The sequence below is a fragment of the Xenopus laevis genome, chromosome 4L (assembly GCF_017654675.1).
Source record: "Xenopus laevis strain J_2021 chromosome 4L, Xenopus_laevis_v10.1, whole genome shotgun sequence".
NCBI lineage: Eukaryota > Metazoa > Chordata > Amphibia > Anura > Pipidae > Xenopus > Xenopus laevis.
The window spans coordinates 16,628,875-16,651,939 of record NC_054377.1 but is presented as its reverse complement, the minus strand read 5'-3'; the positions used below and the strand labels follow the sequence as shown (position 1 = coordinate 16,651,939).

Genomic DNA, 23,065 nt, shown 5'->3' with positions numbered 1-23,065 from the left:
ACAAATGAAGCCCACAATAGTGAATTGATTAATAGAATAGCTGAATTTTGCTAAACTGGGCAATATTTTTAATCTTTGGGCGTGATTTCTATTTTTCTTACGTGGGAAAAATACAGGGTTAAAAAAAGCCACTGCCCCCACCCCCTTCCCCACCAGAGAGGGGCTCAGTTTATTTTAACCGCACTCCCGGGGCTCACACACAAGGGGACATCTCCAAATTCTGCTGTCCTGGCCCGGCTATAATTAGGGAGTAAACTGAGCTCCTTCCTCCCTCCCTCCCCGCACCATAACTTGGTTAGACAGCTGCTCGCGGCTCCGCCCCCTCCCCTGCGCTGCTTCCCTGGGGGCGGGGGCGCGGATCACATTTCGGTATAACTGTCAGACATAACAGGCCCGGGGGGCGATTGAAAAGTCTCACAACTGCTGCGACCCCCAGTGCTGTTCTCTTCTCTCGGGCCTCAGGTAAGGGAGGTTGGGTGGAAGGGGGCTTGGAAGTTACCCCTCACATCTCAGTGGGGACTGGTGTAAAGACAATGGAATCCTTCCCCAACAATACTGACCCTGCTTAAGGAAACAAAATACTACAGATTCCACAATGCCCCAAGAAGCTCATTCTAGGATTCTGGGAGTTGTAGTTGTGCAGGTGCTGGAGTTGCCAGTAGGTGACTTGTATCTCTTGTGCAGTGGCTCAGTTACAATTTACTGGGCACCTCTAAACTTGGGGAATAACATTTTTTATAAACTAACATTGAAATTATTTATCAGTCAGTGCGACTCCTGGGACCCCTATACCTTGGGTCCCCAGCTGTAGGGTTTGTTGCCTCTGATAAGCCTCACCCTTAACCCTGGCACAGCCCATGCCAACCTCACCCACTGGCTACTGATACAAATACAAAGAGACCAGCAGCCCAGGGGTTACCCAGCATTCTCACACATTCACAGATATGGGAAGAATTAGTGACCCCCCCCCGCCCGATTCACAGCTGATTTATATGGGGCTCAGTAGCAGATGGCGCCCACAGCAGCTGAGTGTGGGAATGTAGATTCAGTTTTGTGAAGTTTGTGCCACCTGTATGTGGATTAAATGAGATTATTATGTATACATAAATGAGATTATTATGTATATACATATACCCACCCACTGTGTAGCATTTCCATTGTGCCAGTGTGTGTGCCCCAAAGTTCTCTTATTCCACCAACAGACGGTGCCAATACACAGTGTGATTTATTGTCTGTCCGTGTGTTGATTTCAGTCTTTCTAATAACCTTACTTCTATATCTATCTGTCTGTCTGTCTGTCTGTCAATCATCTATCTATCTATCTATCTATCTATCTATCTATTATCTATCTATCTATCTATCTATCTATCTATCTATCTATCTATCTATCTATTTATCATCTATCTGTCTGTCTATCTATCTCTATAATCTATGTCCATCTCTCTCTCTCCGGGTTTTTTTAGTGCTCTTCTGACTTCCTCTTATATGGTTATGCCATTGTGACCAGGAAGTGAGTAGCGCAGCACTTAATAGCTTCCTCCGATTAGCTGGAAATAATGATGAGCTAAAAAGCTGTGAGTCTATAGGAGTGAGATGAGCTCATGAGGATGATGATGATGTCTCTCTGGGCAATGTAATGGGATTAAGGGGGTAATATTTGGGTGCTGGCAGACAATATGTTGGGGTGACCTGGAATTTTAGCTTTCTATTTGGTATTGGGAGAGAGAAATGACCTTTCAGGGGATGTAGGCCTTGTTGGATAAAGTAATCAGTAATAAAGAGCCCCCTGCATTGTTACTAATCATTTTGGGATGTGTCTATTTGCTGGGTGAAGGCTAATTTTGCCCCATGTATCCAGTAAATAAGGGCTGACAAGACAGACAGGAGGTGAGTGGCTGCTACCAGCTGTTGTACTTGTCATGCTGCTGAACTACATACTGTGCCACTCGATATAATGTATTCTCCAAATGAGACACCCTTGTAATGAGACTTTATATATATATATATATATATATATATATATATATATATATATATATATATATATATATATATATATGTGTGTGTGTATTATTATTGATAGGTATTTATAAGGCAAATTCTGCAGCGCTGTACAATAATAGGAAATACACATACATACAAAGACGTGGGGCCCTGCTAGTTTGAGTTTACATTGGGTGCCATTCTGCAGTAATTAACTAAAATCTCATTTTGTCTGTTAACGGCGGCTGCATAATAATCTGATGTCATTTCCAGAATTCAGAGGGTGGGTCCTAAACCTTTACTTACACAGAGATCATTTATTTACTATTTTATATGACCAGGCTGGATGCAGATTAAAAAATGTCAATAGCTGAAATACTGCTTGCTTGGTTTAAGTGAAAGTATCCGTCAATTGCAATAACACAGCTCCCCCTAGTGGACAGATTTTGAATTAGTGCTTAACTTCCAAAAACATTAACCTTTGAGCTATGGGGGTACCTGCCCTGGTGTTCCTTATAAAGCAAAGCTGTCTGGGTAGTATAAAATGGGCTCTGTGATATAATGCAGGGTCACATAGATCATAGGTCACATAGATTTCTATCAGCAGCTCCCTGGCACTGAAGCAGAAGGCATTGGCCCTATAGTGTCCAGCAGAATGGCTGATAGGAACACAATCTGTAATTAATGCTCTAAAATAATATTATTTTTTCTATACATTATCGGGGAGTCAGGACACACAGAGGCGGCCGTACCCCTCCTCATTATTCCAATAACATCAGATTATAATGACAACCAGACCTACATATTTCCACACCCATAAAGCCCTCCCCATAGGTTCATATCACCTTTAAAGGCATTCCCTGGGGTCCTGAAATAGACACGAATTCTCAGTTGTCCCCCCAACACCCTCCGAACCCATCTCATGTAACATCTGAGTCATGAAGCCTTCTGAGAGAGGCCAACCGAAAATAGGCTGCGGGACTCATTCTCCATCTGTCTGGCCCCACACTTGGCAAGAATTTAAGGCATTATGCCCAAGTCTATCTATCTGTCTGTCTGTCTGTCTGTCTGTCTGTCTGTCTGTCTGTCTGTCTATCTATCTATCTATCTATCTATCTATAATCTATCTATCTATCTATTATCTATCTATCTATCTATCTATCTATCTATCTATCTATCTATCTATCTTATCTATCTATCTATCTATCTATCTATCTATCTATCTATCTATTATCTATCTATCTATCTATCTATCATCTATCTATTATAAATAAATATATATAAAATATCACCAGGTCCTTATCAAATGGAATTGTACATAAAGGGGATAAAAACCCCAAAACAGAATTTGACCGAAATTGTAAATATAATATATTATTATATATTTGTTACACAGTTATTGATACTGAAAGCAGGGTCTGTCCCCTTTTCTGCACTGCTGGTTCTGTCCCTTGAAATAATGTAGCATGTCAGCTTTGTATGCTTCTGCTACTTAATTTCCAGAGTCAAATTTGGGTTTCAGTCTCCTTTATTTGTGATTTAGTCTCACGGAGGGAGGTGGGCGATGTGTAATGGATATAATCCGATGTACTGTGTCTGATGTATAGGCATTTGGCTTCAGATTGAATTGCTTATGTCCCTAGAACTAGGGTTGCCTCTCTCCATAGCCCTTTTGCTTTCCTACTTCAGCCATTGCTTACTTGTGTGCCTGGCCTCTTATAGGCTATTGGTTTGATTAAACATTATAGAGATACACTGCAGGGCATTAGGGACATGGCCTATTGATTCAAGCTCAGAGGTCTTCGATAGAAATATTGATCAATTGCTCCCCAGAACTGTAACTAGATTAGGTGACATTGGTCTGTTACCCTCTATTAAGGCAAATATTGGTGGCACATCCACTGCTTTGGACCCTGATAGGGCCACAGTTTGGCCGTCTTTGTCACATGTGTTTAATAGAGCCCTACATGGCACTTTGCCTACAAGGGTTCATTATAAAGGTGAATGTTTTATGATGTTTTATGCATTAAGCCAGGTTTGAAGGAGATGTAAAACCCCAAAATAAAGTGCTTATTGAAAGAAATTGCCATTTCCCAATATCCATTTATTAAACATTGGTGTTCCCGGGTGCTTGGCTAAATTCATGTAAAATATAAATGCTGAAAAGGCACCAGCACTCTGATTTTTGTTAGGATTATCAAAAATATTTATTGTCACATGACTGTGCCTCCAACGTTTCGGCCCGCATCAGGGATGCACCGAATCCACTATTTTGGATTCAGCCGAACCCCTGAATCCTTCAGCTGAATACCGAACCGAATCCTAATTTGCATATGCAAATTAGGGGTGGGAAGGTGACAAAAAATTTTTAGTTCCTTGTCTTGTGATAAAAAGTCATGCGATTTCCCTCCCTGCCCCTAATTTGTATATGCAAATTAGGATTCAGTTTTAGTTAGGCCGGGCAGAAGGATCCGGCCGAATCCAAATCCTGCTGAAACGAATCCCATACCGAATCCTGGATTTTTGCATCCCTTCCCCAATATATATATATCGTTATTGAAAGCAGTATCTATTATTACTCTGGTGGTGCCTCTGACTCTAGTAAAGAATGTAGCATATGATAAGCAGATTAGCAGACCTGAAAAGGCTGACCTGTGCTACATTGTGTCAGGAGACAGAACCAGCAGTGCATAGGAACCAAACTGCTTTTTTCTTTGCTGTTGCTTCCTAATTGTAATGTCCGTCTGATTTTTTTTTTTTTGATTTTTTTTTGCAGTTGACCAAAAGCCATAATGTCTGACACAGAGGAAGTGTAAGTCACCCTGTTTCCTGTGAATATAGATTTCATTGTAAAAACCTGTATACATGATAAATGTTTGTCGTAGCCTTAACTTCCCCTTGTACGAACATTATAAATCGAAATGTCTCCCAGCAGTAAGAAATGACTGCAGAATGGCTTCTAATATAAAGCACTGTGTATCTTGACAGCGCTATATAAATAAATGATGATGATAATATCCTTATAACATACAGTAGTGAGTGTGCTGCCCCCTAGCTCAAGGGATTCAACTGGTGCCTTAATGGTTAAACTAATCACATTCTCTCTTTTTTTTCTCTCCTCTCTCCCCCGCTCTCTCCTGCATCTGCTGCCAACAGTGAACAGGTGGAGGGTAAGTGAGCAACTGCATAGAAAGAATAGTGTGAACAATAATAATAATTAAGTCTAGTTGTGTATCTTTAATTAATACCTTATTTCACGCACCCATTTCTCTCTAACAGCAGGGACAGTCGTCTTATTAATCTCCTGTCTCATTCCTTCACTTTATTATTTTATCCAGTCATTTTCTTTTATTATTATTATTTCTTCTTTTGCTTCTCAAATTCTCTCTCCCACGAGTTAACTAAGTAACTGTCCATCCTACTAATAGGTTACTCACTACTTGTGCTGCCACCTGCTGGACTGTGTCCATAAGTGCAATTTCTGCCTGGGGTCCAAATGCAGGCGCAGCCCGAGATCTCTTCTAATTTCCATGTGCCTTGTCCTTGTCTTGCTGTTAAATTCACTTCACTGCCACGGCCTGTTTTATAATCAAATCTAATATTCATAATATAAACCCAAATGGAAATTAATATATATTTATAAAATGTCATTATAATACACTAATTATATCAGATAGTAATGACAATGGTTTTAGTTATTGTTATCTGTAATTCCATAGATTAATTCTGGATTTTGGTTTATTTAATCCCAGTATATAGAGCCCTATAGTGCCAATGAATAACCTCAATAACATACCTATAATCCTGCTATTATTCTCAGTATTAATTCTTATATTTCCATTGAATTCAACCTATAACCCAGATATTCACCTACATCATTCCTGTAGGTGGTTCACCTTTAAAATAATTTTTAGTATGTTGTAGAATGGCTAATTCTAAGCAACTTTTCAATTGGCCTTCATTTTTTTTTATAGTTTTTTGATTATTTCCAGCGTTCAAATAGGGGTCACTGACCCCATCTAAAACCAAATGCTCTGTAAGGCTACAAATGTATTGTTATTGCTACTTTTTATTACTCATCTTTCTATTCTGTCCTCTCCTATTCATATCCCAGTCTCTTATTCAAATCAATGCATGGTTGCTAGGGTAATTTGGACCCTAGCAACCAGATTACTGTAATGGCAATCTGGAGAGCTGCTGAATAAAAAGCTAAATCACTCAAAAACCACAAATGATAAAAAATGAAAACCAATTGCAAAATGTCTCAGAATATCACTCTCTACGTTATACTAAAAGTTAATTTAAAGGTGAACAACCCCTTTAATGCTTCCAATAACCCTGCCATCAACCCTCTTTAATCTCTCTCTTTTTTAAATGTATCCCTATTTTCATAGTATTCTTTAAAAACTCAATAATTCTTTATAGTCCTCCTTGTTCCCCATAATTCTCTATAATTAAAGTTGACTCTCTCTGTAATTGATACTGACCCCATTATTTCAGATATAGCTCCCCATAACTCTCATCTTCATCCCCATACTTTCAACTATTGTCTTTTATAATTCCAGATCATTAATTTACTTTTTAGGTGGTGATTGAATTAACATGCTTAGCCTTGCCGTGTGCATCTGTCCCATTATATTATCACTGTGCTTTGTGTAGGCCAGGGGGTATACAGGCAGTTGCTGAACTACAACTCTCACATTCTCTCAGACCAATGATGGGTGTTTCAGGACAGCAGCTGCCAATAGCCTTTATGTAAATTGCTTTTGCTTTAAAGTCCAACATATTCCATTGTTTTTCTGTTTTTTTTTGTCTCCTCCCCCCAAACAGAAGAATACGAAGAAGGTAAATGGGTGAAATGACCCCCCAACTCCATCTTTCAATCTCTAATTCTAGAATAACGTTACTCCCTATTTTACCAATAAAATGTCACTAATTTGAGCCCTTTCTATGCCAGAAAGATCTGCAGCACCAAGGAGAACATATTTTTAATATAACAGTTAAGGAACATATATTTAATATAACAGTTAAGGAGTTCCAAGTGTACCATTTAAAGGTGTACTCACCCCAAATTCTTGATTTCTCAGAGGCCACTTTGGCCTCAAGGATAATTGAATTGCTGGGAAATTAAAAAGATCTATAGCCCGTAGGCATACATACGTATGGAAGTGACAGCAAGGGGTTGCAGACATTTCTCTGGCAGTGAAAGGGTTAGACTCCCCCCTAAACTCCTCACTGGTATCAGCCTTTCAACAATGCTAACAAGGACCCTGGTTTGTGGCCTGTCTAGGCCGGCCATGGTTTATATTGAGGTGTGTTTTTGAAAGAGCGGGGGTCTGTCACTTTGTTAGATCCACAGTCTACTGTATGTTGTAGACAAGGGGCACCCACCACACATTCATTGTATAGGGCCCCCCAAGCTGTGGAAACCCCCTTGTTAGAACCAGGGAGACTGTGGATTCGTACAGACTGCTCTTACGGTTTTTATTCTTCTTAAACCACCTTTCCTTAACTCATTCCCTTCTTTTTCCTTTTTAAAAACCAGGATATTTTAACCTGTTAACTACCAAATAAAACATCCTGGAGCAGGTCTAACCAGCATGTCTCCTTTATTTAACCTGCTGGCTGTCCATGTGACGTGGGCGTCAAAGGGTTAAATGCACTTCAGAACATTAGTGGTAAGGTATGTGCTGTATGGCGAGTACTTTTACCAGGGCACCTCTGCAGCAGGTACCAGGTTGGGATCCATCTTTTCTTTGTTTGACTCCCACCCTCCGCGTCTCTGTGATGTTGTGGGCGCTTGCTCAATGCTAATGTTCTCTGCTTTGTTTTCTTGCTTTCTTTGCCTCTTTCATCGTATGTCAATATACGACCTACAGAGGCACAAGAAGGTATGTTGTTGTGTGGTCCTCTTGGACATTTACATTTGTTTGTACTGTGGGTTGATAGGCGAGGGGACTGGGTGGTGATGGACTCATGGAACAGAGCCTACATGTACCTGGCAATAGGGATATTACTCACTTGTGCTTTCCCCAGGATCTCCTTGAAAATTCTGTCTTTCCTCTGAGATGCTCCTTCTCGCCCAGCCACTAGTTACCCATATCTCTTGCATTACACATTCCTGGGTCTCTTGGTGTTTGGAGAACAACCCTACCCAGGCATATGTGCCAGTTTGTGGTGTTGCTTTATTATTCTCTCCTGCCAGTAAAGGTCTAGCTAAGAGCTATCCTGTGCCTTGTCCTGCTTTCTTGCTTCTCTAATGCATTTTCTTCTCCTCCTTCCTGCTTACGCTGCGTTGCAGAAGAAAGCCAAGAGCAAGGTACGTGACCAGATCATTCCTTCATCCCTAGTGCATAACCATTCCTATGTATTCTTGTACCTCTTATCGATACCTGTTTCACATCAATTGTAGTCTTTTAATCTTAGATACTTCAACTCAGGTCTGTCTATTGGGTTTAGGAAATAAGCCATTAGTTATTTACTGTCCAAGGATATTGTCCCCATGATTGGCTCTGCTTGAACCAGACAATCTGTGCTGTCTGTGCTAGTAGCCTGCTGTGCCATTCCAGATCACTGTGCCTGTAATGCATCTTTCAGCTGGGATGTGCCAAACCATGCAAGACATGCAGCCTGCCGACCTTGTGGTTACCGCATTGCATGCCAGGACAGCTACCCAGAATGTTTTATCATGTGTACACTACAATGGGTCACACCAGCTTAGAGTCTGTAAGGTGGATCCAGAAACACCAACTAAAAACAAAAGATGATTCGTAGCCACCCCTGGCATTAACATGCCCCTAATCCCCTATCCTGTTGATCCCCAACCAGTAGCTCATGACCAACATTTTGCTCTCAGTGTCCTCAAAGCAGGTGCTTATTTTTGAATTCCTGGCTTGGAGGCAAGTTTTAATTGTATAGTGCCAAGTAGAGCCTCTTGTAGACTGCCAGTCCTCATAGGGTCTACCAAATAGCCAGTCACAGTCCTTATTTTAGACTTTTTCATGCTTTTGTTGCTCCCCAACTCTTTTTACATTTGAATGGGTAAAAAAGTTTGGGGACCCCTGCCCTATCCTAATGCCCCTATCCTAGAGTGAGGTCTAAAAAATGTCAGAACTGGTAATAAAATGTTGTAGCTCTTTATGTGGCTAAAGGTTTAAAATATATAAGCAACTTTATACTGCTACAAGGGACCTATGGTATCTCAGACCTGCTGAGCTGATGGTCCGATCTTCTACCTTGAGGAACAGCCTCTAAGAATAGCTATGCCAGTTACTTTGGATAAGGCACTAGCCAATGATCAGCCTTCAACCCATGATTTTAGGAGATAATGACTTGCCGTGCCATAGCTGCCGTAATTCTCATTTCGTAATTCTCTCAGTCTTTTCTCAGAGACCTCTTTACGCATCTTGATTTGACAACTTTTCCATAGGAAAAGGGCAGTCTCTGATCTCGAAGGGCCATGTTGTCTAAACTGAAATACAATGTAAATGAAATATACATGTCATTATGCATGGTTTCAAATTGTGCATGGGATTTATCCCAGCCAGTAGAAATGATGCTGCCTCGGGGACCTTAAACATTTTGAAGCTATGGCTTATTGTGTACATGCACTATTCCATCTCTAGACCTTTGTATTCTTAGGTTCACCTTGCATTCCACTGAGTTAAATGGAATCCATCTCTCACTAGAGGTTAAAAACGATGGTGGAGACCACCCTCTGTGTCATAGACCTTCCATACAGATAGGCACTGCTTTATTACATGCTCTGCTGACATTCTACTAGATTAATAGAATAGAGTAACAAGTATTTGTGCCCCAGAAGGATTTAAATCAGAATACATAGCCAAATTTTAAGGACTCAGATAGTTGTTTATGAAAACTGTATGAATTTATGGAAAAATTATGTTGAAACCATGTGTTCTTGGCATACATATTTATTTTCATGGAATCTTAGTGATTCCTGACCAAAGTCTTGATGTTTGCCTACTAATTGATTGGCAGCATTTGCTGCTTGCATCCTGTTACAATGTGTCTACTTCTAATTATGCTTTGGCTTTTATGGCCGTCCTCTCTCTCTCTCCTTTCTTTTATTCCGACCCGCCCGCCTGCTTTCTAATAACCCATTTGCCCCTGCACCTTCTGCACGCTGCTTGCTGCGTGCCTGCTTGAACTATGTCTGCAATACATGTGAAGAAGAAGAACCAGTTGTGGAAGAGGCACCACAAGAAGAAGAAGCTTATGAGGAGGCTGAGGAGGGAGGTAAGAACACGAAGCCCCTAGTCTCCTGTAGGACAATTTGGAGAGATTTATTCTTTGTTCTCCTAGTGGGGTATCTCAGAAACAGGTGTGCAATGCTATTATCCTCAGCTCTAGCTCTTCGATCCATTACAAGTTAATGATTGTGTTTTTCTACACATTTAGTCCCATAAACCTAATACAGAAAAGGGCCCATAAATCCAAAAATGTTCCTATACTGCATAGGACACATTTTCTGCTATCTGTGTGTATAGAAACATGATTGATAATGGTTTACCTAGAGAATCCATTATGCCTTAAATATCCCACCATAATGAACCTATATTAGTGGAAAGAATGCTACTCCCAAATCAAGTTAAATAAGATATAAGGGATGTAATACACAAGAGAGAACTTATCCATGGCCCTACCTCTTCAAGATAAAGGTCTGTTAGAGTTGGGTTACATCAGCTCTTCTTTAGCGTGTCATCAGTTCTTCTTTATTATGTCAGAGTTGTGCTTGATGCTTATTCTGCATGGCTGCTGCATATCTGCTTTGCATATAATATGGGGTCTATGCCACTGGAATGGAAACAGGAATTAGAGAAGGTGACTTTAAACATTTAGATTGTCCATCATACCCCCTGTTATCATAGATGGTGGGAGCTCAAGTTTCTTACCTAGTAAAAGTGACATGGAATAGTTGGGGTCACTATTAGAAGAAACATAAGGTCTAAGAGGAGCAGAGCAACAATGGAGAGAATATTAATGCCTAGAGTTTATATAGGGAGGATCGGTAACACCTTCTGCTAAGATGGTAGGAATTTATTAGCATGCCAAAAGATGTCTATAGCAGCATGGGTAAACTAATTCTAGTGTTGAGAAGAGTCAATGGTATTGGAAAGATACCGAATGAGTTCAGGAATATACACTGTAGATGAAACTGTGTGTGAGGAACATGCGGTTCTGGAACGAAATCGAGATATTTGTGAGAACCAAAATGTAAAGTTCTGGGCACCTCTAGACCGTGGCACATTTGTCTTCATAATCTTGATTTCTTATTCAGGAACCAAGGTGTACTTAATAATCTCTTTTCAATTCCAGAACATGGTGAAGAATATGATGGTATTTGACTTCCACTCTTTATCACTATTTTTTTCAATCTTTTTTTCTCCCTCACTCCATCTAACTCTACAGGTTGGGCCAAATCACTGCAATTGTTTAGGACCTAAGCAGCTTTACTTAAGCTAGGTTCCCCTCTATGTTGGTGGAGTCCGTTGTTCTTCTTTGTCTGCTCATACGTACACCCAAACAAACTTGTTAATCAAAGGAGGGGGCATTTAGGTGCACTAACATAAGGCCAAGTAGATCAACCATTTGACAGGGACAGTAGGAAATATACTTATTTTTGAAATACTTGGAATGGAATATCCTATCAGATATTTCCTATGGCAAATTCCCTTGATATTACATTATATTCCTAGCCAACCAGCGTATTCTTGCGAGTTGTAGTTGCAGCAACAGGTCCCCAACATATTTGGCACACTTACATATTTCCTGTAGTTCCAACGGATAATGGTTGGTATCCTAGACATTCATGGCAATATATATCCAAAAGCTAATAGGAGAAACGTGACTTCTCAATCCTGCTTAAAATAAATGCAGAGTTTTGGCCAAATCTGTTTTTTTTCCTACCACAATCATCCTGAGATTAACTGTTGGGGAAACTTTGTAGAACATTATTGCAATGTTCTGCTCACCAACGAAACCTCATTCTTTCACCTGTGTGCGTTGTTTTTTTCAACACTTTCTACAATCCTTCTTCTTATTCCAACCACTTGTATGAACCTTTTCCCACCTACCCCAGCCAATTTCACTCATGGGGTTGTCTACTCTTACCCCTAAATATATTAATGGTTTCTTCTACTTATACTAGTTCATCATTGGTCCAGTAGCAAGAACAATGTACAGGCTTCCATATTATACTTATTATCATCATGCACATCATTATCATTACCACTGTAGGGTGTAATATATTCCTTCTGTTCCAAACCTAGATCTAGACCAATGGTGCTCACTATCGGTCTTAATTGAATCTGCCCTGTTACCCCCTTTTCCTTGACTTATACATTCTTTCTCTTTGTTACATTCCATTACCTCTAGATGAAGATATGTCTGTTTTCCTTGGATTTTTTCCCTCCTCTTGTTAAATAACTAACGTTTCCTCTTCTGCTCCTCTGGAAATTTAACAACAATCTGTCTGACAGGTCGACTGTGGTCATTCAGATGACTCACTGACCATTGAGTGCATCTAGTAGGATTGCCAGATCTTGCGATTTTCTTTTATCTAATGGCTCTAGTAGTGTTTAACAGTGTGGAAAAGCATCTTGTGATAATACCCAAGGCTGGTCAGCACATGGCCACACACCTCACTCTTGCATTACATTCTATATTGCTTTACTGGATAAAAGCAATGTCAATACTGCATTGACATTCCAGGTGTAATGCCACATTTGTTCAGTGAAGATAGCTGCAAATGTGAAGACAAGATGAAGTGAAAAATGAGGGTTCCTTACACAGATGCTTTTCATTTATTTTATATTCTCCAGTATATGATTGATAATTTGTTATGCACCCCCCCATCTCCTGCCTGTATTACCTCCCTCCGCATGTTTGATGTGTTTGAAGTCCTGTTCTTACTTCTCTCTTCTGTTCTTTCCTTATCCGATATTCTTCAACAGAGGAGAAGCCAAAGCCCAGGTAAGTGACTATTACAAAAGAAGTGATAATGTGAACACACCATAAAGATGTGCATTAAAAGAGATGCCCACTCAAATTGCACAAATGAATAAGTCAGGGACTGCATTATAAGTAAATACGGGTGGCTGCATCTTCCTGTTAGTTGATGACCTCATACATTTATTGATGACCTCATGGATACATGGTAACAGTAGGATTTGGATCTTTTAGGGAAACTTTAGGGGTTCCAGTTCATTGACGACACTTTCTCCATTGTATAACAATACTACTCCATGTCACTAATGGTAACCCCTATTATAACAACCATTGCTAATCACCACTTACTGTGAATATTCACTTTTGCCTCTGTCCTGTCTAAATATTTTGTCCCTTGACACTGGGGTGCTACGTTTATCCAAGGAACCATAGAAAAATTCTCCATCAATCATGGCAAAAAAAACAGTTCTTTAGCAGATTCGCATTTAGAATTGATTCTGGAAAATCTTATGGTAAAATGCCTTTATTTTATAAATTAGCTTCTTTCCTTTTTGTGTCCTAGGCTCACAGCCCCTAAAATCCCAGATGGAGATAAAGTTGACTTTGATGTGAGTAATATATCATAATGACGGAAATACACAACATTACAACGGATAGCTGTATCTTACAACTCATGGCAGTGTACACTACACAACAGTAGTATACTATAAATGATGTTAGTTCATTAGAACTGAATAATAAAACCAAATGTAATGGGGCCCAGATATCCTTATCTAAGTAGTAGGCATTAAATGACAGCAAAATGGGACATTCAAATCCAGGATGGAGATAATGCTCTCTAGCACAACACCGATTCACCGACTATATCTATTTCTACAGGATATCCAAAAGAAGAGGCAGAACAAAGACTTGGTTGAACTGCAGTCTCTGATTGACACCCACTTTGAAGCACGCAAGAAAGAAGAAGAGGACATCATTGCCCTGAAAGAAAGAATTGTATGTGACGCCACAACAAATCCTGGGACATTGGGAGCTTTGCATGCTGGTCTGTCCATGAATTGTAATGTTTTCATTCTGTGTTGTTCTGATAGATCAGGATAGCAACATACACCACTGGTCAGTTAAGACTGTGTTGTCCACAGTGGGCAAAATATGATATAACAAATGTTCAAATTATATGACTATGACATTGCCATTAAAAGAAATCTATGAGACCCTTGGAAGACCTCATCCAGCCCTCAATTGGACAGAATTGGATTAGGACATGATTTTCACAAATGGGAATGAGAATGAGAATGTTTAAGCAAACTGTAATACATTTACAAGTCCACTGGGTAGCATCCTTGTGCCATGTTATTTTCAAAATCCTATTTTGAAATACATTGCCATGTCCTCTGCAGAGAGGAAAAGAATGACGAAACATTTTTCAAGCAAAATTGAAGCCTCCAGATATCTGTATGTACAGCACTTCTTTAAAAAAAAAATAAGATCATACCTGGAGTTCACTTGCAGCTGTTACTTGTTTTCTTCTTTATCAACCTTCTCAACTCCAACAGTGCTGGAGATTTGTCCATTCTGGGGCTTTAAGGCAGCCGGCCCTGGCACGTAAAGTAATTGAAACTAGTGATATTGACTAATGTACTGGGTGGGATTCATGGTCCTCTTTTTATTAACATGCTTCAACAAGGTGCCAGGACATTTATAAAGCCATATTTAATGACAAAATACCACCTGTCCTCATCCTGTCAGTTGGTGTGCCTGGTGCTGGTATGTGGCCATCTGTCAGAACTGCAATAACTTGCACAGTCCTGTCACCAGAATGTCTGTTGTTGAATGGGAATGCTGTCCTTGTTGAACTTGAATTCTCACAGTTTAGCACTCTGTCTGGTTTTGAATGATGACTGATTTACCCGTCTCTTTGTGATCCTCAGGAGAAACGCAGAGCTGAGAGAGCTGAACAGCTGAGGGTCAGAGCAGAGAAAGAAAAGGAGCGCCAGAACAGATTGGCTGTAAGTATGGGGCCCTAAACTGCACTCCCAATGGGACCATTTTTGTTTTAATAAGACCTTAGAGCAGTGGTTCCAAAACTGTAGCTCCTTGGGAGGGGCTTGGGGCACTTGGATGAGGTGCTCAGCCTGGATAAACGTTTCGGTGAAACCTGGCTGGTTTCTTGGAAATCCTTGAAAGCCCAGCTTGAAGGTCAATTTGGGGTAAAAACTAATTTGCTTACATAATTTTCAAACTATATCTGATTAACTCATACATCTTCCTATAGCTGTAACTGTTATGAGCTAAGGGGAAGTTGGGGGCAAAGGTTGGCCCTCAAAAAGGGGGCTTGAACTAACTAAATCCAACAACCACTGCCATGGAGTGATCAATTTACAATACCGTATCTTTTAATATAGGAAGAGAAGGTAAGGAGAGAGGAACAGGATGCAATGAGACGTGCAGAGGATGACATGAAGAAGAAGAAGGCCCTGTCCTCCATGGGTGCCTCATACAGCAGCTACCTGGCCAAGGTGAGGAAACCTAAAAAAAAACAAATGGCTACATATCAGGACATATCTGTATTCAATTGCCACATGCTCACTCACTCAGAACATTATATTTTGAATATTACGGTACTGTCTTGTCCAAATCTCCAACAGCTTCCTTGAAGTATTTTTGGTATCCAATACCACCACAATGCTTTCCTTCACATGTACTTCACCTGCTTTCTTACAGGCTGACCAGAAGAGAGGCAAGAAGCAGACAGCCCGTGAGCAGAAGAAGAAGATTCTGGCTGACCGTCGCAAGCCACTGAATGTTGACCACATGAATGACGATAAGCTCAGGTTACTATTGAATTTGTGAAGTTCCAACTACAGATACAAACAACTCCCCATCCTCCCAGCACCCAAACATGTAGACTTGTTGTTTAACCTCCTATCTATTAGACATGGATGCACACAATCTCCTAAACAAGGTTTTGGTGGGTTTAGTTTCCAACAACAAGAAAACCAAGTACTCTAAGGCTACTTGGGGGCCTTAATATCAAGGGTCGAATTTCGAGGGTTAATAAACCCTCGAATTCGACCCTCGAAGTAAAATCCTTTTAATTTTAGCACAAATACGATTAAATCCTTCGAAGGATTTTAATCGATCGATCAAACTATTTTTATTCGATCAAAAAAAACTTAGAAAAGTGCTGGGGAAGGTCCCCATAGGCTAATATTGAACCTCGGTAGGTTTAAACTACCGAAGTATGTAGTCGAAGTATTTTTTAAAGAGACAGTACTTCGAAGTACCCATAAAAATACTTCGAAATTCGAAGTTTTTTTCACTTGAATCCTTCACTCGAGATTAGTAAATGTGCCCCTTAGTGTCATAACTCTTAATGTTAGTGAATATTATGTCTATGCTTTATTCCTCACTTCTTGTCGATCACAGGGAAAAGGCAAAGGAAATGTGGGACTGGCTGTACCAGTTGGAGTCTGAGAAGTTTGAGATGGGAGAGAAGCTCAAGAAACAGAAATATGAGGTACAGTATAAATACTATTTGCAAACAACTTTGAGTTGTACCTTAGTGCGCCAATAAGAAAATCAGAAATTGGTGCCCTGTCCACCATATCTGGCAGGAATGTAAAGCTGGCCATACATATAAGACATAAGACAATATCTTGGGCACTCCAGACCAAGCTGGCTGCTTATTGGCCTGTTCATGAGGTCTTCTTGACCAGAACAGATTGGCTGTAAGTATGGGGCCCTAAAAAGCACTCCCAATGGGACCATTTTTGTTTTAATAAGACCTTAGAGCAGTGGTTCCAAAACCGTGGGTCTTAGCCCCTTGGGAGGGGCTTGGGGCACTTGGATGAGGTGCTCAGCCTGGATAACCGTTTAGGTGAGACCTGGTTAAATGGTTTCTTGGAAACCCTTGAAAACCCAGCTGGCCATACATGGGCCGATATAAGACGATAGCTTGGCCCCTCCACACCAAGCTTACTGCTTATTGGCCTGTTCATGAGGTCTTCTTGACCTCATGGAAACTGGCCATCTATCTAAAGGACACGTTAGAAATCTCCATTAGTTGAAAACCACATTGGCCTGTTGAGGTCTGTTCCCAAAGGGTCTGTTGAGAAGTACAACCCCAACATTCCATATGAAAGAAATATTGTGGATTGACTTCGAGTTTGCTGCCGAGCCATGGGTTTGAACGCTATACTTGTAGATATAACATATACTGTATCTGTCTGATTCTACACAGGGTTCTGTAAACAGAACATCTGGTGGGTTAATTATAGGCTATGAAGTGGTCTAAATATAGCTATAGTAGTCAAATCTGTTTCAAGGAAATAGCAGTGCAGGTGCTTCTCCATTTATAGAGAATAAAACTGCCTTGTCATAAATCATCCAGATTATACCTCATCCTGTTTTCATCCCGTTTCAGGATACGCCAGTCTGTTTCCTATTGTATTTTGTTAAATGTTAAATTACAACTGGAGAGCACTAAGTTGCCCGTGCCTAATGTAGGATCATTCACAAAATGAACTGGATATTATTTATGCTTCCACGAAAGAGGTCTTGTAAATAATTCTATTACTGTCAATTTCTAGAGAACATTCTGTTTGCCTGTAGATTCCTTCCTTCATGATATATATAGCCTGTTCAGAGGTCATTTTGGAATATGCCTGACTTATTCTATGGAACATCCATAAACAGGAACATTCCATTAATTTTAAGCCTAGCAAATAAATCACTAACTGGATGCACCAGGCTCACAGCTGTCCACCAATGTTATGTACCACCCTGTGTCTATATGTTGACTATGAATAACTGTTCCATTAGTGCAGATACAGAATTATTTGTCAGTCTTGTATAGGGTAAGCAGTGCAGAATAGAGAAGAATAATACATAAAAATGGGGTTGAATAATAATGTGTTGCCTCCTGGTCTAGTACCCATTGCAATCATTCATCCAAAGAAGATAAACACCTGATTATTTGTTGCAGAAGGTTAGTAGTCCTGGAGCACACTTTACACGAATTGTCACACTTCTGCAATAGAAGTTCCTCTCTATGGTTTTTCATTCATCTACGACAGTAATTAGAAGTGGCAAGTCCACAGCAATTAAAGTTGCCTGAGTAGTTATGAAAACATTTTGCCAAGTGGCTCAGCAATAGACGCTCCCCTCTAGGATGTTCATTCATCTCACAATTAACAGTATTCGACAGCGGTAAGTCCAAAGCAACTAGACTTTCTTGAGTAGCGTTGAAAATGTTTCACCAGTCATCTGAGCCACTCTGCAATAGAAGCTCCTCTCTATGGTGTTCACTCACCCAGAACATAATAGACTGTATCTAGTTGTGGTTTAAAGGAGAAGGAAACCCCCTTGGCGCAAAAACTCTCCCCCCTCCCCTATGTTGCTCCCCCTTCCTCCTCCCCCCTGGCCTACCTTTCCCGCTGGGCAAATGCCCCTAACTTGTTACTTACCCCTCTGCGCAGGTCCAGTCCACGGAGTTCACAGACGCCATCTTCTCCCAAGCGATCTTCTTCCTGCTTTGACCGGCGTTTTTGGCGCATGCGCAGTAGGAGCATTTCGCCGGTACGGATCTACTGCGCATGCGCCAAAAGTCACAAAGTGAAATCGGAAAACGTTGTGACTTTTGGTGCATGCGCAGTAGATCCTGCATGCGCTAAAAACGCCGGTCAAAGCAGGAAGAAGATCGCTTGGGAGAAGACGGCGCCTGTGAACTCCGTGGACTGGACCTGCGCAGAGGGGTAAGTAACAAGTTAGGGGCATTTGCCCAGCGGGACAGGTAGGCCAGGGGGGAGGAGGGAGGGGGAGCAACACAGGGGAGGCGGGAGGGTTTTTGCGCCCAGGGGGTTTCCTTCTCCTTTAAAGCAATGGACTTGCTGAAAGCGTTTCACGGCTCGCAACGGGAATAAGTACAGTTGCTTTAGACCACTACCACTACTAAACACTAGAATGCTGCTAGGCTTCGTACATACACAAATGAATATGGCAATCACAGGACAGTAACAGAACAGTGTATACTCATTCCAGTGCCCCCTTTTCACATCATTATCGGTTTTTCTTAGATTACGACTCTGCACAGGAGAGTAGAGGAACTCTCCAAGTTGTAAGTAGTGATGCCCCTTCATCTGGGGATACAGCACAGAAATGTGCACTTAGGCATGTCGCAAGCATAGAAACTGGTACGACCGGGACTGGGGTTGGAGCAGAGACACATTGGCACGGAAAATAGCACAGTGGCACACCAGGACCGCAAGCACTAGTACAAATAAATGCATATAAAGTTACAGAAAGGAAGGGTGTCTTGCAGTCTTGGTGCCAGTCACTGCAACTTGCGGGAAGTAGTTGGGTTGTTGGTGGGGGTAAGTGTCTCTGCTGTTGGCCCCAGCCTGGGTGTTATATGAAGGTAAGTAACTGTATTTTGGCCACACACCTGAGTATGTGTATGTGTGTTATGAGCACAGTCACGGCACGTCTGCCACTCTCTACTTCACAGATCGGAGCTGTGTCCTAGTAAGAGGAGATCAGGTAACAGGTTTCCAGTATGAATCCCACATCCTCAAATAGAAGGTGTAAAAAGTGGGGAAGTTAATTAAAAAAAAAAAAAAAAGACTCTCCAGGATAAATGGGATGTATGTTGTTTTAACAGATTACAACCCTCAGGAATCGTATTGATCAGCTGCAGAAACAGTGAGTAGCCCCAGCTTGCCCTGGAACTCACCATAGTTCCACCTTACCTTCCAAATCCAGCTCATACCTGTCTCTGGGCCAAAATTCAGCGCAGTCCTAGCCTACCCTCCATTCAGTCCTGATTTTTAGCATTCCTTTGGATCTCCATGCTTCTTCCAATCCAAAACCCAGCATGCCTCAGCTCTCGTTCCCAGTATCTCCTTGAGGGTTATCCCAATCCTAATACAACCCTAAAAAACTTAACTCCACAATTTTCTCCTAAAGCCTCATGCACATCAGGGAGTTTCCTCCCACTGCATTTGCCCAATTCTGGCAGCATAAACATAGGATGGAACTTGATTTTAAAAGTGATCTATTGAGTGATATGATGCATTTTCCAAGAGAATTTGTGTTACATGGAAATCACACCCCTATAAGGATAATAGAGACACAGTTCTTAGACATGACAAACACAATGGATCTGTAGCCTGATGCAACTTTGTTTGCCTTTCTCAGACAGATAGCACAGGGTGCATGGATTATGGAAAGCCTTCAGTATGCAGCTCTGCTACTCACACTAATATACAGTAAAATAAGGATTTTAACGCCAAATACTACTTAGTCTTCATGGAAATTTATAGAAAATGAAAATAAGCAAGAAACCCTCCACCATAGAACTAAATCTACTTGACCCACTGATGATCGTACAGACCCAAATATCTTGAATTTAGAAATATGTGACCCAAATGCTACTCCACTGGTGTCCATGTTTTATTTAGTTTATTCACAGCAGATTATCTAAGGTTCCCACGAAATCTGAATACGAAGGCAAAGTCAGTACATGATCAGATTGAACCTTATGGCACACACATCAAGCCAACCCCAGCCCTACCCTATCATCTTAACAATATTAAACCTTACAAAAGAGTTACCTCGGAACACGTGCATGGTACTATACTCGTCTCAGTCTAAACAAATCCCTGCTTAACTGCTCTCCCATATGCTTTCCCTGTGTGATCCAAACTCCTTCCCAAAGCATTGAAAGGGGATGTTGGATTACAGTGCTCTTTGGCATGACCCCTACTTGCATAGCTGCTCTTCGCAAACCCCCCTGCCCTTTGTAGGTATCAATATTTTAACAGATCTAACAAAAGCTCTTAACCAAGCAGTTTATAGCACCTCAATAACAGGCAAAAAGCTTAACATCAAAACTGCGCGCTCTTTTTGCCTGTGGCATCCTTACATGGGTATGCATTGCTTATTGAAGCCACTCCTAATGGCCACGCACCGAATTGCAGCGATAGTATGATATCGATGTTTACCATGATATCATAGACCTAATGAGATATCAGGGGACCTTATTGGAGAGTTGTGACTAGTTGATATCTTGCCAATGCGATATCAGCGGCCTGACCCGATATCTCCAGTTTAACCCTATGATGTGCAGTTGGAGATGAGTATGTGAGCTAAGCGCTAATCACTCAATGACTCTTAAAGCAGGTACAGTATATACTTAAGACACAGACTGTTGCCGTCCTCAACCCCAGGTCTCGCTTATCCATCAGCCATCTATGCTAGTGGCACTGTATAGATCATAATGCAAAATGATGCCAAGAACACTAGCTGCTCATAGCTTCCAGTTGGATGTAGTAAGCAAGGGGCAGCACATGGTAGAGTTGTGTTCCTATCTTTTTTTGGATATAGTAGTGTCCAAAACCAGTGTCTGTCTAGTTAAGCGAGTCCTGATGGGTATTGCCAATGTGATGGCACCAGCCAGTGTCTTTTAAGTTGAGCATGGCTTCCACTGGAAGGGGGGTAGTTAGCATGTGGGGATGTACAGGCTGCCAGACTAATCCCAGAAGACTTGGTAAGTAGCTATGCCTGGTATTGCTGTGTGATTTCGGGGGGGAGGGGTGTTCTGGAGAAAAAAATTTGATGACCTCAGACACAGAAAGAAATGAAAGAGTAGACTTTTACTGCCATTGATTTATATATATATATTTATGCTCACCCCCACCGCTGCTGTCTACAACATACTAAATAGTACTTTTAAGGTGAAATACACCTTTAAATCCTAGGATTGGATCTACTCTTACTTTATGCAATTGGTGGCTCTTCCCATTTTTTTGCCTGTCTTGAAGATGCTCTTTCGATTACTTTCTGTGTTGGGGTAATAAACAGTAGTCTTAGTTGTTGGCTGACAACCGTTCTTTTGTTTCCCCCATAACAGCAGCAAGAAGGCAGCCGGAGGCAAAGGAAAAGTTGGGGGCCGCTGGAAGTAAATCAACGCAGAATCGACACCCGGTCCTCACAGAGAGTAGCCCCATTCTTCCATTTCTTCAGTACATGTTTAGGAAGCTGGTTCCACTCCACGCACCCTCAAGGGCCATTTCCCTGAGTGCCACCAAGTTCTCTCTGTGGACTGCTTTATTATCTCTTCCCTTTTGTAAATAAAGTGTGATGCTTCTTACCCCAACAACCTGCTCGCTACTGGTTGAAACACTTTATGCAAACACTGACGTTGACAAAGAAAAGGACAAATTGAGGTTGGGAAGGAATGTGAGGAACATATATTTTAGGGTAGGAGAAACGTGTTCTACTAATGAGTCATGGCAATCTAAAGATGAATGTGGAGATGAATGTGGAATACCCCAGTATTCTTTAACTGAAAGTAAGCACAGTAGTATATTAACTAACACAACTTAATTATCGCATCAACACCCAATTTACATTATTCAGCTATGGAAAATGATTGGAGCCTGACAAATTCCATGCTTCCAAAATACATTCTTATAGACATTTATTACAACAAGCTTCAGCAATTGGCAGATGATTGTCTGCGTTCGCTGTGCCCTGTAATTCATTAAACAGTTCTCATGCTGAAGGTGTAGTTGTGCCTAAATCCAGTGGCTAGGTGGGGTGGGGTTGTTATTGCAAATTTACCAAAATAATGGTGGTTAGTCATTTTCCAGGATAAACAAATTGATACACTACATGGCCACCAGTCTGTCCAACCAATTAATATAGAGTTGGTCCTCACTTTACTGCTTATACAGCTTCTGTGTTTCTGGGAATGCTTTCTGCTAAATGTTGAAACATTGTTGAAGGGATTTACTTCTAATCATACAAAAGAGGTTGGGTGCTACAGTCAGGGCTGCCATTAGAAATCACGGGGCCCCGTACAACAACATTTTTGGGGCCCCCCACACTGGCGCCCAAACCCCACCCCAGATTCCGCCCACTCCACATCACAGTTAAAAGACCACACAAACATCAGCGCTACAAAAATAACCCCACACACACGTTATTAAAAGCTATTGATGGGCAGGGCCCCCTTATAAATTAAAAAAAAACATTGGCGCCAGGGCCCCCCCATAAAAGTTTTTTTAAAAAAAGCATTGGCGCAGGTCCCACCTTATAAGTTAAAAAA

At 41.1% G+C, this 23,065-nt stretch overlaps 1 protein-coding gene across 15 annotated transcripts; it reads left to right on the top strand.

The window, feature by feature from the left end:
• Nucleotides 1–348: 348 nt before the first annotated feature.
• On the top strand, nucleotides 349–22,519 carry tnnt3.L (troponin T3, fast skeletal type L homeolog). Of its 15 annotated transcripts, XM_041589085.1 has the most exons (18): nucleotides 349–462; nucleotides 4,760–4,795; nucleotides 5,140–5,153; nucleotides 6,814–6,828; nucleotides 7,863–7,874; nucleotides 8,285–8,302; nucleotides 10,177–10,242; nucleotides 11,323–11,343; nucleotides 12,960–12,978; nucleotides 13,517–13,562; nucleotides 13,834–13,950; nucleotides 14,886–14,963; nucleotides 15,360–15,473; nucleotides 15,679–15,788; nucleotides 16,384–16,474; nucleotides 19,032–19,072; nucleotides 19,616–19,656; nucleotides 21,866–22,111. In XM_041589085.1, exons 2-18 carry the CDS (start codon nucleotides 4,776–4,778, stop codon nucleotides 22,087–22,089), a joined length of 1,047 nt encoding a protein of 348 aa, XP_041445019.1. In that variant the 5' UTR covers nucleotides 349–462; nucleotides 4,760–4,775; the 3' UTR covers nucleotides 22,090–22,111.
• Nucleotides 22,520–23,065: the final 546 nt, after the last annotated feature.

Excerpts from the sequence above, each read along its gene's own strand:
- tnnt3.L (XM_041589085.1), top strand. The coding sequence starts at position 4,776 with ATGTCTGACACAGAGGAAGT. Across the intron at positions 13,563-13,833 it reads GAGATAAAGTTGACTTTGAT|GATATCCAAAAGAAGAGGCA; the intron begins GTGAGTAATATA and ends CTATTTCTACAG. Across the intron at positions 16,475-19,031 it reads TCAAGAAACAGAAATATGAG|ATTACGACTCTGCACAGGAG; the intron begins GTACAGTATAAA and ends GGTTTTTCTTAG.